The sequence below is a fragment of the Eptatretus burgeri genome, chromosome 4 (genome assembly GCF_056783735.1).
Source record: "Eptatretus burgeri isolate ZD-2024b chromosome 4, Ebu_testis_v1, whole genome shotgun sequence".
In the NCBI taxonomy this organism is placed as follows: domain Eukaryota; kingdom Metazoa; phylum Chordata; class Myxini; order Myxiniformes; family Myxinidae; genus Eptatretus; species Eptatretus burgeri.
The window spans coordinates 10,547,396-10,564,245 of record NC_140964.1 but is presented as its reverse complement, the minus strand read 5'-3'; the positions used below and the strand labels follow the sequence as shown (position 1 = coordinate 10,564,245).

The 16,850-nt window shown below is 44.0% G+C and overlaps 1 protein-coding gene across 1 annotated transcript in view; it reads left to right on the top strand.

Moving 5' to 3' along the window:
- SARM1 (sterile alpha and TIR motif containing 1) overlaps positions 1-16,850 on the top strand; it is a 112,113-nt gene that overhangs the window by 68,722 nt on the left and 26,541 nt on the right. Inside the window, exon 5 of the mRNA XM_085876907.1 lies at positions 6,095-6,330. Coding sequence (XP_085733033.1) covers positions 6,095-6,330 — 236 coding nt within the window. The remainder of the gene's footprint in view (positions 1-6,094; positions 6,331-16,850) is intronic.

The following is a 16,850-nucleotide window of genomic DNA, read 5'->3' as shown; positions in this document are numbered from 1 at the left end:
GCAGTCCGAACAGGATCCCGTTCTCAAGCTGAGAAAGTTTTCAGTCTGAGCAGGAGCCCATTCTCAAGCTGAGAAATTTTACACTTTGTGCAGGGACTCATTCTCAAGCTGAGAAAGTTTGCAGTTCAAGCAGTGACCCGCTCTCTACACTTTGAGCAGGGGCACATACGGCAAGCTGAGAAAGTTTTCAGTTCCAGCAGTGACCCATTTGGTGAGCTGAGAAAGATTAAACTTTGACCAGGGGCCCGGTTACAAGCTGAGAAAGTTTGTAGTTTGAGCAGAGACCCGTTCTCAAGCTGAGAAACTTCCATTTTGAGCAGGGGCCCGTTCGCCAGCTGAGAAAGTTTACACAATGAGTGGGGGCTCATTCGGCAAACTGTGAAAGTTCAAATTTCGAGCAGGAGCCCGTTCGCCAGCTGAGAAAGTTTACACTTTGAGCAGAGGTTCATTCGTCAGCTGAGAAAGTTTGCAGTTGGAGCAGGTGTCCATTCGGCAAGCTGAGAAATTTTATGCTTTGAGCAGCGGCTTGTTCGGCAAGCTTAGAAAGTTTGCAGTTCGAGCAGAGGCCCGTTCTCAAGCTGAGAAAGTTTACACTTTGAGCAGCGGCTCATTCTCATGCTGAGAACGTTTGCAGGTTAAGCATGGGTCTGTTCGCAAGCTGAGACCGTTTGCAGTATAATAGTGTGGTCTGTTAGAACGAATATTCAACCATACCGTGCACTTCGGGAAGAAAACACCAAATTTGGTATTAACGTAGTCATGATAGTAACAAAGGGATTTGACCCCGGAGGCATGCTTGGAAATGACCCTGGTGGCCATTTTCCAACATGGCGGCCATTTTCCAATATGGCGGACGGATAGACATCAAGTGGACTTCAGAAGCATATAAAATACACTGAACATGAACGAATAATGAATTTTCGAGAAGCCTGTACCCCCTAAATCGACCCCAAGGATCCCAAAAATGACATTTAAAATAAGCTCAGATCACTTGTTGACCATCTTTATGCTTTATCGTCATGGTCAATTCAATTCAAATATTGGCCAGAAGTTCATTTGATTCCACCGACCATATCCTACAACCTCAAACACAAACTGCTATAATATGAAAGATCCCACGTCCAACAAAGGTGCGGAAGAGCACAAAACAACCACTCACACAAACAAATCAATTCACAAAAAAATTATATGTCACCCTCCAGTCCATGGGATCAACTGTTACGTCCTACCTGCTCAATGGGTACAGTCTTCCTCGCAGCCACGACTCGCAAGTCTACTTCGCACAGTCACATTTACATAGGTGAGTGCACTTCCAGTCCGTGCGAGCGCATTTGCAGACACGACATGCATTATTACACCTGCATCTAATGAGCTGTTGACATGCTTTTGAAATGAGTGGTTTCGTCATCCACAAGGCTCCCATTTGCCGTCGTCGACCTTTCTCAAACCATAATCAGATGGTGTAGCTTGCGGACAATATGGGTCAGGACTGGTCATCCAAATTCCACATTGATAGGTGGCACGTTTGAAGTGCTGGTGTAAGGCATCCTGCAATACACAAGTCATTTAACATTAGAGCGGGAGGGTATTTAAACTATCTTAGTCCACAACATCGGCCTGAATCTTGACGGGATCCTGGGAGTTACATGGTCCCTGGAGTGAGCTCTGTATTTCCATACATCTACTAACCAAGTCATCCTCAATGGTGTATATTGCTGCAAAATTGCTTAAAAACAACCAAAAAATTAAAGGCTCTCGATTATTTCCTGTGTCGGTGGCAGTTGATCAAGGCTCTTGACGGATTTCCAGCAAAACAGATTCTTCCGTGCTTCGTTCACGGTGGAACACTCGAGTGAACGGTCATACATTGTACAGACAAACTTCTCAACGGTTTTCAAGTGCACTGAGTCCTGGTCTGAAATGGTGAACGGATTGTGGGCAATGTATAACAACACCTGTGTCAGCTCAGGGCACAAAACCCATGCGAGCCATGCCGTCTTCTTTCCTTTGTAGGCGAAGGCTGATGTCGTGTCACATCCGTCAGAGCATGGAAGGCGGGCAAGCAGGACTTCATCTTCAAGGTCAGCGGCCATGACGCGAATTTTCTCATCGACCTCTAGCGTAGAGAAACAGATGAGATCCCGATCTGTGTCCTCTTGGCAGAAGAAACAAAGACTGGCATCGAAGCACCTGCGACTCTGTCTTTAGAGGGCAGAGTTGGTAATGGAACTTCATCATACTCAGCGGCATTGCGACGTGTTTTTGCTCGTGACAGCATGGTGTTGTTGAACTTCAATTTGCACGTCTTATGCCAGCGAGCACATTTCCCCCTCAACAGTTCAGTGTCACTTTCTCCGAACCGAAAGGGGACGGGCATGAATCCAATCTGGCGGAATTCATCGACATTTTTCAGAAAGCTCCTGTACGTTTCGATGGACTCGGCAACAGATGGAAGATTTCCAGGACACATGACCAACTCACTTGTAGCTACCTGACAAATGACGCATCGTTTCCAGTCAATGCCTGTACAGACATCAATGCCTGCATCAGTGATCTGGAAGAAAAAAAACCTAAATATTAATAAATCATGCCATTGAAAGACAGATCCAGAAAATTATCAGGGCCAATAAAATTCACGAGATGCCAGACCTGGGTCAACAGAATTAGGGGATGTACAATTTAGCGTGGGAAATTTACTTTTTCAGTGACTGAAGGGTCAATGAATGTGCATGGCGATCGCCTGATTCGGGCTAAAGAAAGTATAGGTGACTCAGATGCGTGATGGGGGCTTGCCCCTGTCTGGGCGTGCTATTAATGCAAAGTAGGTTATTGGTCAAAACAGCCTGAACAGTATTCTTCAGTCAAGGTCATTGTCACCCGCACTCACTTCTCACCACCACAGGCACTCGGTTTCGGAAGACAAGAAACAAAAATTACCTACCTGCACGCTTCAATCAAAACTATGGACAATAATACAAATGGATTTTGCTCATTAGACCCTTTTCAACTGCTGACCCTGTCCAAAATTACGACTGCAGCGACTGGATTTCATTGTGATTCTTGACATTGTGAAGTGAAGTGAAGTGAGAATTGATGACGAGGCATCAACAACTAACTAACCAAATCAACAGCTTACGAAACATCTCCCTATTTCCTGTCTCATCATATTTAATCATATCAATATAAATATTACCTGGTTGAACGATTCATTCATCTTTTCATGGTGTTTCCAGCGAAAAATAGCGAGTGAGAAATTCAAAAATTGCACCAAAATCAACTTGCGTCCGCCATTTTGTCGTACTTTTCCTGTTCCTCTGGGTCATCTGCAGGTGAATTGGAGCACGGAATGGCAGTACCACCCCCAATTCAAGCTCCAATTAATGATGCGCATCTAATTAGAGCAGAAAGGTAGAATCAAGTACCTCCGGGGCTAAAACTGTTCCAGGTTTATTATATTTATTTTATACCAAGTTTCATGTTTTCTTCCGGAAGTGCAGGGTAATATCTTTACAGACCACACTATAAGCAGGTATCTGTTCGGCAAGCTGAGAGAGCGGCAGTCCGAACAAGGGCCCGTTCTCAAGTTGAAAAAGTTTACACTTTGAGGAGGGGCCCCTTCTCAAGCTGAGAATTTTTACATTTTGAGTCTGGGCTCATTCGGCAAGCTGAGAAAGTTTACACTTTGAGCAGGGGCTCATTCTCAAACTGAGAAAGCTTGCATTATATGCTTCTGTCTGTTCGACAAGATGAGAAAGTTTGCAGTTCGATCAGGGGCCAGTTTCCAAGCTGAGAAAGCTTGTGAGCGAGCAGGTGTCCATTTGGCAAGCTGAGAAAGTTTGCAGTTCGAGCAGGGACCCGTTTGGTGAGTTGTGAAAGTTCGCAGTTTAAGCAGGGTCTCATTCAGCAAGCTGCGAAAGATTGAGGTATGAGCAGGTGTCCGTTCGATGAGCTGTTCTCAAGGGCCTATTCTCAAGGGCCTGTTCTCAAGCTGAGAAAGTTTACACTTTGAGAAGGGGCTCATTTGGCAAGCTGAGAAAGTTTGCAGTTTAAGCAGGGTCTCATTCAGCAAGCTGCGAAAGATTGAGGTATGAGCAGGTGTCCGTTCGATGAGCTGAGAAAGTTTGCAGTTGCATCAGGTGTCCATTCGGCAAGCAGAGAAACTTTGCAGTTAGAGTATGTGTCTGTTCGGCGACCTCAGAAAGTTTGCTGTGCGAGCAGAGGCCTGTTCTCTAGCTGAGGAAGTTTACACTTTGAGTAGGGGATGTTCAGCGAGCTTAGATAGTTTGCAGTTTGAGCAGGGAGCCCGTACTCAAGCTGAGAAAGTTTTTACACTTTGAGCAGGGGCGCGTTCGCCAGCTGAGAAAGTTTGCAATCCGAGCAGGCGGCCCGTTCTGAAACTGAGAAAGTGTGCTATCCAAGCAGGGGACCGGTCTCAAGCTGAGAACGTTTTCAGTTCGAGCAGCGACCCGTTTAGTGAGCTGAGAAAGTTTGCAGTTTGACCAGGTATCTGTTTTGCGAGCTGCGAAAATTCGAAGTATGAGCATGTGTCCGTTTGACAAGCTGAGAAGCTTTGCAATTCAAGCAGAGAGCTGTTCTCAAGCTGAGAAAGTTTACACTTTGAGTAGGGGCTCATTCGGCAAGCTGTGAAAGTTCGAATTTAGAGCAGGAGCCCGTTTGCCAGCTGAGAAAGTTTGCAGTCCGTGAAGGGGCCTGTTCTCAAGCTGTGAAAGTGTGCAGTTCGAACAGGGGCCAGTTTTTAATCTGAGGTTTGTAGTATGAGCAGGTGTCCATTCGGCGAGCTGAGAAAGTTTGCAGTTTGAGCAGTGCCCCGTTTCGTGAGCTGTGAAAGTTCGCAGTTCGAGCAGGTAGCAGTTCGGTGAGCTGAGAAAGTTTACAGTTTCAGCTGGTATCCGTTTTGTGAGCTGTAAAAGTTTGCTTTTCAAGCAGGGGCCCGTTTGCAAGCTGAGAAAGTTTGCAGTTCAAGCAGGCGCCAGTTTTCAAGCTGAAAAAATTTGTAGTACGAGCAGTTGTCCATTCGACAAGCTGAGAAAGTTTGGAGTTTGTGCAGGGGCTTGTTCTGCAAGCAGACAAATTAGCAGTTCTAGACTAAACCCATTCGGTGAGTTGTGAAAGTTTGCTGTTCACGCAGGGACCCGTTTTGTGAGTTGTGAAAGTTCGCAGTTCACGCAGGGTCCGGTTTGGTGAGTTGTGAAAGTTCGCAGTTCACGCAGGGTCCGGTTTGGTGAGTTGTGAAAGTTCGCAGTTCACGCAGGGTCCGGTTTGGTGAGTTGTGAAAGTTCGCAGTTCATTCAGGGACCAGTTTGGTGAGTTGTGAAAGTTCGCAGTTCACGCAGGGTCCGGTTTGGTTAGTTTTGAAAGTTCGCAGTTCATGCAGGGTCCAGTTTGGTGAGTTGTGAAAGTTCACAGTTTTCACAGGGGTCCGTTTGGTAAGTTGTGAAAGTTCGCAGTTCACGCAGGGTCCGGTTTGGTGAGTTGTGAAAGTTCGCAGTTCACGCAGGGACCAGTTTGGTGAGTTGTGAAAGTTCGCAGTTCATTCAGGGACCAGTTTGGTGAGTTGTGAAAGTTCGCAGTTTTCAGAGGGGTCCGTTTGGTGAGTTGTGAAAGTTCGCAGTTCACGCAGGGACCCGTTTGGTGAACTGCGAAAGTTCTCCAAGTATTTTATTTTGCAGGGTCATAACTCTTTCTCTCAGGTACTTTTCCAACTATCGTTCAGAAACTTGAGCCATTCCAAGTAACAATCGTTAACCCGGACACATTATGCATCTTATTTCCCCCCAATCTCTTCAGCTACCCGGGGGTTCTGCGCATGTGCACCAACCATTTTGTGGCACATTACGTCATTTCAAAAGTCTCGATTTTTTTGTGGTCATAGTTCAGATTCCTTCACTCAAAATGTGTTCGCAGCGAGTGACGTTTGTTTTTGGACAACCTGCCATTTGCACAAGGCTGTGCCTTAAAAGAGAAGCGTCATGTTTGTGCTCTTCATTATTCACCATTTCATTTTCTCAATCCTGTTGTGAAGGCAAGAAGCAACAATACTTCATCTCAGCTGACCCTGTGTTTTGCCATGCAGGTTTGCGAAAGAGCTGACACAGCTGAAGATGTACGCAAACTACTCCAGCTGCGACCCAAGTAACGTAGCAGACTGGCTGCGCAACATCGGTTGGGAATACAGACAGTACACCTACAACCTCGTGCTTCACGGAGTGCAAAAGCAAAACCTGGAATTTCTTACAGAGCGACAGCTGTTGGAAGATTGCAACATCACAAATGGCATCCATCGCTGTCATATACTGCGTGCAGCACTCGGTAACCCAACGTATGGCTGTCGGTCTACGTGTACATCATGTGCTTGCATTTTTACCAAATTGTTTTGTATTATTCGAGATATACACGTATACAAGTGTCACGTGACATGATGGTCCGTTAAACGATCAATCCACAAGAGAGGGTGAAAATCTTCCAACTGGGAGTTTATGTAGCAGAAGCAAACAGTGTGCCACACAAAGCAATTCAACAAGACACTTTCTCCTTCTTCTCCTTCTTCTCCTTCTCCTTCTCCTCCTTCTTCTTGTTCTTCTTCTTTTTACATTTACAACCCGCAAGAGTGAATTCTTCTGATGTTCTTCCTTCTCCAAGAAGTTCGCATTTTCCAAGCGATGCGAAATCGGGAAAATTCTCTCACCTCAGTGATCATTCTGTACAGGTGAAAGGCGTGGAGAGATTCACTTACCTTGGCAGTGATATTCATGTCTCTGCTGGCTGCGAGTCAGAGGTCAATAGACGTCTGGGTCGGGCCTGGGGAGTCATGGATTCACTGGATCATGGGGTGTGACGCTGCCGGTATCTGGGCGGGAGGACGAAAGTCCGAGTCTTCAGGTCCTTGGTGCTTCCAGTCTTTCTCAATGGATGCGAGACTTGGACTCTGACCAAGGATCTGAGACGGACACTTAATTCCTTTGGTACCAGGTCTCTTCGGAGAATCCTTGGCTATCGCTGGTCAGACTTTGTGTCCAACGAGCTGTTGCTGAGAGAGACTCAAATGAGATTTGTTACCTGCATGGTCCGTGAGCATCAGCTGCAGCTGTATGGACATGTGGCTCATTTTCCTGATGCTGATCCTGCTCACCAGTTTCTCTCAGCGAGGGAGCCTCGTGAGTGGAGGATGCCAATGGGCTGACCACGTGCCTCGTGGTTGCAGCAGGTTGATCGGCATCTCAAGGAGATGGGGATGGGCCTGGCATCTGCCTGGGGGATGGCCAGACGGAGGCCCCTGGAGTACCGGCGGAAAGTGAACGCAGCGACGTGCTGCTCTGGCGCATCCTCCCATACCTGACCTGACCTGCAAGGCGAACCCCAACATTCGAACCTGTTCCCCTTTTCCACAAAACTTCCGCCACACAACTCATGTCCGCAAACGTGAAACAAACATATTATTACCAATTAGTGGGCACCTCCGCCTCACAGGCACCCAGCCCACTGAACGGAAATGGCCGCTTCGTGTTCGAGGAGTCAAAATGTAAAATTGTCAAAGATTTCGCCGTAATCACCAATATTGTAATCGTCGCAGTGAGAGGTGAGGAGTGCGTGTGATCTACCGCACCACCTTGATGGAACAATGTTTGCTGACGCAGATGGACATGATACCAATATACACAAACGGTGATGCTTAAATTACGAGTAATTGGTCAGTGCCTTAACCAATCAATGAGTATATATTGCTGATAGAGCTACAGCCATACAGGCTCGATTTATTTTCGTAGTTTTCCTGTTCATTTGTAACTTTATTTCAGTCAATAGATACGCTGTGTATGAAACCTTGCATGGCATGTACCACCATCACGGTACCACTGTACCAACATCACGGTACCACTGTACCACCATCACGGTACCACTGTACCAACATCACGGTACCACTGTACCACCATCACGGTGCCATGGTATCACCATCAGGGTACCACTGTACCACCATCAGGGTACCACTGTACCACCATCACAGTACTACTGTACCACCATCACGGTACCACTGTACCCATTCATCAACCAAAAGATACTCAAAGACTTTATAACACTCGAAAGCAACTCATCCAGAAGTTTCATATTAACTTTAACATCTTCTTTCCCAGCTACAACTTGGAGACTTTAACTATTTAAGAGATGCTAACACAAGGCAAACCCTAACCCGAACCTGGTGGGGCACATGGCTTCATGGCTCCAAAAAATGAAGAGATTATATTTGAAACAAATCCCTCTTGAGACTGTTTTCCAGTTCAACGACAAGTGTGGAATCCACTCCGTCTGATCATGGGACAGTGGACCAGTTATTTTATGAACCATGCAATCTGGTCCTTGAGTTTAGCAAACATGCGTTTGTGTGTTCGTTTTGGATACGTGTGTTCAGGTTGGATGCACATGTTTGTGTGTTAGTAAGGCTATGTGTGTTTGTGTGTTCAGGTTAGGATACGTGTGTTTGTGTGTTCAGGTTGGGATACATGTGTTTGTGTGTTAGTAAAGACACATCTTTGTGTGTTAGTAAGGATACGTGTGTTTGTGTCTTCAGGTTAGGATACATGCGTTTGTGTGTTGGTTTTGGATACGTGTGTTCAGGTTGGATGCACATGTTTGTGTGTTAGTAAGGCTATGTGTGTTTGTGTGTTCAGGTTAGGATACGTGTGTTTGTGTGTTCAGGTTGGGATACATGTGTTTGTGTGTTGGTTTTGGATACGTGTGTTCAGGTTGGATGCACATGTTTGTGTGTTAGTAAGGCTATGTGTGTTTGTGTGTTCAGGTTAGGATACATGCGTTTGTGTGTTGGTTTTGGATACGTGTGTTCAGGTTGGATACACATGTTTGTGTGTTAGTAAGGCTATGTGTGTTTGTGTGTTCAGGTAAGGATACGTGTGTTTGTGTTCAGGTTGGGGTACATGTGTTTGTGTGTTAGTAAAGACGCGTGCTTGTGTGTTAGTAAGGATACGTGTGTTTGTGTCTTCAGGTTAGGATACATGTGTTTGTGTGTTCAGGTTGGGATACATGTGTTTGTGTGTGAGTAAAGATACATGTGTTTGTGTTTTAGCAAGGATACGTGTGTTTGTGTGTTCAGGTTAGGAAATGTGCGTTTGTGTGTTCAGGCTAAGATACATGTGTTTGTTTGTTAGTTAGGACACATGTGTTTGTGTGTTCATGTTAGTATGCATGTGTTTGTGTGTTCGGGTAAGGATACATGTGTTTGTGTGTTTGGGTTGGGATACCTGTGTTTGTGTGATGGTTCGGATATTTGTATTTGATTGTTGGTTTAGGATACGTGTGTTTCTGTCTTGGTTTAGGATACTGTGTTTGATTGTTGTTTTTGGATACGTGTGTTTGTGTGTTCAGGTTAAGATATATGTGTTTGTGTGTTCAGGTTAAGATACATGTGTTTTGTGTGTTAGTTCGGATTCATGTGTTTGTGTGATGGTTAGGATATGTGTATTTGATTGTTGGTTTAGAATACATGTGTTTGTGTGTTCAGGTTAGGATACATGTGTTTGTGTGTTCAGGTTAGGATACGTGTGTTTGTGTGTTCAGGTCAGGATACATGCGTTTGTGTGTTCAGGTTCGGATACATGTGTTTCTTTGGGTTAGGATACATGTGTTTGTGTGATAGTTAGGATACGTGTGTTTGTGTGTTAGTAAGGATTCGTGTGTTTGTGTGTTAGTAAGGATACATGTGCTTGTTTCTGGGTTAGGATACATGTGTCTGTGTGTTCGGGTAAGGATACATGTATTTGTGTGTTCAGGTTAGGATACATGTGTGTGTGTTCAGGTTAGAATACATGTGTTTGTGTTCAGGTTGGGATACATGTGTTTGTGTGTTAGTAAAGACACATCTTTGTGTGTTAGTAAGGATACGTGTGTTTGTGTCTTCAGGTTAGGATACATGCGTTTGTGTGTTGGTTTTGGATACGTGTGTTCAGGTTGGATACACATGTTTGTGTGTTAGTAAGGCTATGTGTGTTTGTGTGTTCAGGTAAGGATACGTGTGTTTGTGTTCAGGTTGGGGTACATGTGTTTGTGTGTTAGTAAAGACGCGTGCTTGTGTGTTAGTAAGGATACGTGTGTTTGTGTCTTCAGGTTAGGATACATGTGTTTGTGTGTTCAGGTTGGGATACATGTGTTTGTGTGTGAGTAAAGATACATGTGTTTGTGTTTTAGCAAGGATACGTGTGTTTGTGTGTTCAGGTTAGGAAATGTGCGTTTGTGTGTTCAGGCTAAGATACATGTGTTTGTTTGTTAGTTAGGACACATGTGTTTGTGTGTTCATGTTAGTATGCATGTATTTGTGTGTTCGGGTAAGGATACATGTGTTTGTGTGTTTGAGTGTTTGTGTGTTTGGGTTGGGATACCTGTGTTTGTGTGATGGTTCGGATATTTGTATTTGATTGTTGGTTTAGGATACGTGTGTTTGTGTCTTGGTTTAGGATACTGTGTTTGATTGTTGGTTTTGGATACGTGTGTTTGTGTGTTCAGGTTAAGATATATGTGTTTGTGTGTTCAGGTTAAGATACATGTGTTTTGTGTGTTAGTTCGGATTCATGTGTTTGTGTGATGGTTAGGATATGTGTATTTGATTGTTGGTTTAGAATACATGTGTTTGTGTGTTCAGGTTAGGATACATGTGTTTGTGTGTTCAGGTTAGGATACGTGTGTTTGTGTGTTCAGGTCAGGATACATGCGTTTGTGTGTTCAGGTTAAGATATGTGTGTTTGTGTGTTCAGGTTAGGATACATGTGTTTGTGTGTTCAGGTCAGGATACATGTGTTTGTGTTCAGGTTAGGATACATGTGTTTGTGTGTTCAGGTCAGGATACATGTGTTTGTGTTCAGGTTGGGATACATGTGTTTGTGTGTTCAGGTTCGGATACATGTGTTTCTTTGGGTTAGGATACATGTGTTTGTGTGATAGTTAGGATACGTGTGTTTGTGTGTTAGTAAGGATACGTGTGTTTGTGTGTTAGTAAGGATACATGTGCTTGTTTCTGAGTTAGGATACATGTGTCTGTGTGTTCGGGTAAGGATACATGTATTTGTGTGTTCAGGTTAGGATACATGTGTTTGTGTGTTCAGGTTAGGATACATGTGTTTGTGTTCAGGTTGGGATACATGTGTTTGTGTGTTAGTAAAGACACATCTTTGTGTGTTAGTAAGGATACGTGTGTTTGTGTCTTCAGGTTAGGATACATGCGTTTGTGTGTTGGTTTTGGATACGTGTGTTCAGGTTGGATACACATGTTTGTGTGTTAGTAAGGCTATGTGTGTTTGTGTGTTCAGGTAAGAATACGTGTATTTGTGTTCAGGTTGGGGTACATGTGTTTGTGTGTTAGTAAAGATGCGTGCTTGTGTGTTAGTAAGGATACATGTGTTTGTGTCTTCAGGTTAGGATACATGTGTTTGTGTGTTCAGGTTGGGATACATGTGTTTGTGTGTGAGTAAAGATACATGTGTTTGTGTTTTAGCAAGGATACGTGTGTTTGTGTGTTCAGGTTAGGAAATGTGCGTTTGTGTGTTCAGGCTAAGATACATGTGTTTGTTTGTTAGTTAGGACACATGTCTTTGTGTGTTCATGTTAGTATGCATGTGTTTGTGTGTTCGGGTAAGGATACATGTGTTTGTGTGTTTGGGTGTTTGTGTGTTTGGGTTGGGATACCTGTGTTTGTGTGATGGTTCGGATATTTGTATTTGATTGTTGGTTTAGGATACGTGTGTTTGTGTCTTGGTTTAGGATACTGTGTTTGATTGTTGGTTTTGGATACGTGTGTTTGTGTGTTCAGGTTAAGATATATGTGTTTGTGTGTTCAGGTTAAGATACATGTGTTTTGTGTGTTAGTTCGGATTCATGTGTTTGTGTGATGGTTAGGATATGTGTATTTGATTGTTGGTTTAGAATACATGTGTTTGTGTGTTCAGGTTAGGATACATGTGTTTGTGTGTTCAGGTTAGGATACGTGTGTTTGTGTCTTCAGGTTAGGATACATGTGTTTGTGTGTTCAGGTCGGATACATGTGTTTGTGTGTTCGGGTTAGGATGCGTGTGTTTCTTTGGGTTAGGATATATGTGTTTGTGTGTTCAGGTTAGGATACATGTGTTTGTGTGTTCAGGTCGGGATACATGTGTTTGTGTGTTCAGGTTAGGATACATGTGTTTGTGTGTTCAGGTCGGGATACATGTGTTTGTGTGTTCAGCTTGGGATATGTGTGTTTGTCTGTTCAGGTCAGGATACATGTGTTTTTGTGTTCGGTCCGGGATACATGTGTTTGTGTGTTCAGGTCGGGATACATGTGTTTGTGTGTTCAGGTTAGGATACATGTGTTTGTGTGTTCGGGTTTGGATACATGTGTTTGTGTGTTCAGGTTAGGATACATGTGTTTGTGTGTTCGGGTTTGGATTCATGTGTTTGTTTGACAGTAAGGGTACGTGTGTTTGATTGTTGGTTTAGGATACATGTCTTTGTGTGTTGGTTTAGGATACTTGTGTTTGATTTTTGGTTTAGGATAGGTGTGTTTGATTGTTGGTTTAGGATACATGTGTTTGTTGGTTTAGGATACATGTGTTTGTGTGTTTGTTTAGGATACGTGTGTATGTTGAATTCAGTGACCTGAAATATAAATACTCTTCAAATTTCAAGTCAATTGGATGTAAAGTGTGGATTTTAGAAACCTCACGGAAGTTGTTGACCTTTGGTCGATGTTGATCTTTTGACCTGTTGACCCCAAAAACAATAGGCTTCTTCTTTATGGCAAACTCTATCATGTGGTGATGTTTCGTGAAGATCGGTTTAAAGTTGTGACCTGTAGGCGATAAACAGACAGACAGACAAAATATCAAGGAAAAGATGTCGTGCAGAGCACAATACTTGCAAAATTCAAAAAACAGATTTGACCTCAAAAATAATTGGTTGTTGAATTCAATGACCAAATATGCAACTCCTCTTCAAATTTCAAGTTAATCGGATGAAAATTGAGGATTTTAGAAATTCGGCCTATGTTGACCTTTTGTCCGATGTGAACCTCGAAAATAATTCGTGGTTGAATTCAGTGACCCAAAATATAAATCCTCTTCAAATTTCAAGTCAATCGGAGGAAAATTCTGGATTTTAGAAATACCACCTACGTTGTGGACCTTTGGCCTATGTTGACCTCATAAATAATTGGCAGGTGAATTCAATAACCTGAAATATAAATCCGCTTCATATTTCAAGTCAATCGGATGAAAATTCAGGATTTTATAAATACCACCTTAGTTGTTGACCTTGGGTCTATGTTGACCTTTTGGTCTCTTTTGACCTCAAAAATAATTGGCAAGTTGAATTCAGTAACCTGAAATATGTCTTCAAATTTCAACTCAATTGGATGAAAATTGAGGATTTTAGAAATACCACCTAAGTTGTTAACCTTTTGACCGAAAAAAAAACAAAAAACAATAGGCTTCTTCTTTATGATAAACTCTACCATGCGGTGAAGTTTTGTGAAGATCGGTTTAAAATTGTGACCTGTCAGTGAAAGACAGACAAACAGACAGAATAACAAAATGGACTGACCAAGACAAGAATGGATCCTCGTCTCCTACCCTTCCTCCCGCCCGTGGTTCACTGAAGCTTGTGGTGAGGCAGTTGTCCTGAAACAACTTGGCTTTGCCTCGTGGAAAGCAAACCCAACTGAGGGTAATCTCAGTTCCTTCCATAAAGCTCAGAACAAGTGTGTATTTACCCTCAGGAGAGCGAGAAAACAACATCTTTCTAAGCTCAAGTCTGAACTCTCAAACCTCTCTCCCTCCACAAAATCCTGGTGGTACATCATCAAATCTGTTTCTGGCGTATGTTCCCCCTCCATCCCCTCCCTCACCTCAAATGGCCGCACTGCTGATACCGCACGTGAAAAAGCTGAATGCCTAAACTCGGTGTTTGCAGCTAAATCTTGTGTCCAAAACCCATCACTTTCTCTACCCACCTGACCCAGTCGCACCCAACTGTCCCTGGACTCTTAGTGGGGCAGATAACAGCAATTTTTTAGAGGAATCGTGCAAATGATGATACAAGCATCAAATTTGGCAAATTTGCTCTCCAGGGGATTCTAATCAAATCTGCCTGATTGGCCATTTGAAAATCCAAATTTTGAAAAATTTGAAGAAAAAAAAACACTTCAAAAAAGTCAAGATCACGAATCAATGTTGGATGCTGGCTGAGATTGGTGAATGTTTCAGAAACACCATCAAAGACGTTCCAAGTCTGCCATGCAGTTTTCTTCCCTTTATCGTGGAAGGCAGACACGACGTCACATCCAGTGAACGCATGGAAGTATGGGATCCCTCTCGCTTTCTCAGGCCCTATTGCAGAAACTACCTCATGGACTGGAATCCATCACGCCTTGGCTCCTTGGCCAAAGGCAATCCACATGTTCTCAAGACCTAGTTCCTGTAAGGATGGCAGTGCAGATATTGCTATGACTTGTACGTCCGTGTCATTAGCCTTGATGATAATGGACTTGCTCGAGGATTTATCCGTAGAATGATAGAGGATCGGTCGTTGCATCCCTGGCGTGTACAAATATTCGAGTTCATGACAACAGCTTCTTCATGACAACATGGAGACACAGCATCCAGTGACTTCCTTGTGTTGCTAATGGCATCTTCTCCTTTTGTGACAATGACTGTGCTTGTCGTCTGTGCTTCACACATCTTTTCCGCAAGGAAGTGAAACAGCTCAGTCTTGTTACTGTCATCTCGAAGAAAGCTTCTCCAGTTACTTGGGGTCTTACTGGTGCCTGTCACTCTTCTTCTGATTCCTTGCCACCTTTTCGACCTTGCCTCGGACTTCAGACTTGACTTCTTGTACACATCAAACACTACGTACACCCTCTCGTACCTGGCACCATAGGATTCCACCTTTGGGATGATGTCTTCTTTAGCATAGTCATCAAATATCTTTGAAGTGCGTGGAGGTAGGGCATTGATAAGTGCTGAGCCATCAATGATGACTGCATCTCCCCTTGGTTCTCTGTCTGGGATGTTCACTTGCGCTTCAAGAATTTCAGCGAGCTGTGACTTTAAATTATTTTGAAGTTTTTTTTTTTTTTTTTTCAAAATTTGGATTTTCAAATGGCCAATCAGGCAGATTTGATCAGAAAGCCCTGTGGAACAGAAATGGAAAATTTGATGCTTGTATCATAATTTGCACAATTTTTCTACTATCCACTACACTATCTGTGTCCTTTTCTCCTGACAAGGTCGAGAGCTTGCTATCAAACCTCGACTCAGATTCTGCAACCGGTCCAGACGGCATCAGCCCACGTGTCCTCAAAGCCTGCTCTTCTGCTCTTGCGCACACTCTCTCTGTTCTATTCACCCTCTCATTTGCTCAAGGTCATCTGCCATCTGCTTGGAAATCAGCAAACATCACTGCCCTGCACAAAAAGGTGCAAAACAGATCCCTGCAACGACAGAACAATCATATCAGCCTTCTCCCAATAATCATCAAGCTTATGGAATCCATCATCGGTTCAGACATTAAATTCTTCCTCTTCTCCAATGGCTTGATTTCCCCCCCCCCAACCACTTTCTCATCAATTCTCTGGAAGAAGTCCTTTCTTTCAAGCTTCTGGGTCTCACTATCTGCCATGATCTTTCCTGGGAAACCCACATTTCAAACCTCGCCTCCAAAGCCAGTCGCCGACTGGGAATCCTCCATCGTGCAAAGTCCTTCCTCGGCCCACCTGAGCTCCTGACCACTTACAAAGCTTTTGTCCGCAGCCTGATGGAGTACTGCTCTCCCCTCTGGGCTGGTGCTCCTGCCTCCCACCTTTCTCAGCTTCACGCTGTGGAAACCAAGGCATTTCGGATCATTGGTATCTCCCGCAATGAGGCTGAGTCTTTGGGCCTCTCGCTCAATCACCGCAGGTTGGTCGGTGGTCTTTCTGTCTTCTACCATCTCCTCTCCAGCCTCGCACCCCCTGCTCTCTCTGCGATTTGTCCCCACCACATTTCCTCAGGGTGCTCAAGGCCCGCCAACAACCCCCTTCTGGTAAAACTACCAAAATCACTAATCACTGCTCACCTTCACTCTTTCATTCCTCCATCCAAATCCTCGATCTTGTCTACCCCCTTAAATCCACCCCAAACCTACCTGCTTCAAATCCCCTGCTTTCCTTCCTGAAAGTCCCTGTAATGTCCATCTTGCATTTCCCATGTTCCATGCCCCATCCCTCTCCCTTCCACAAATCTTCTAATGTCTCTGTTCCCCATCGTTTTGTCCTTCCCACTCTCGCCCCACTTGTCTCATGCCCCCATTGATGTACATTGTGTGTTCGCTCTCATAATAGCTTCGACAATGTATACAAAAACAAGGTTACTTAAGGGGGGTTTCCCCCCAAAATATGTACTGTATTTGCTTTCTTCTCCAAAACTACATGTACAATTCTGATGAAACTTGACCACCATCTTCACTACCCTTGATGCACTAAAGTTTGTTCATGACATTAAAAAAATTTGGGTCTCGGAGGGTCGATGGGGGGATGGGGGTTGGCCCCCAAAATATGCATTTTCTTTCGTCTCAGAAACTGCATGCAATTCCGATTAAACTTGACCACCATCTTCACCACCCGTGATGTACCAAGGTTTGTTCATGGAATTAAAAAATAAAATCCAAAGGTATTTACTTTATTCTCCATGATATATTTTGTGTGTTAGCCATGCCTCGCAGAGGTTCACTGGTTATCTTATCCAGCCACTACCAGGTGAGCGCCCAGGGATACTGCCCCCCTATGTTGAATATCTCAGTGAGGTTCTTTGTCATCATTCCTG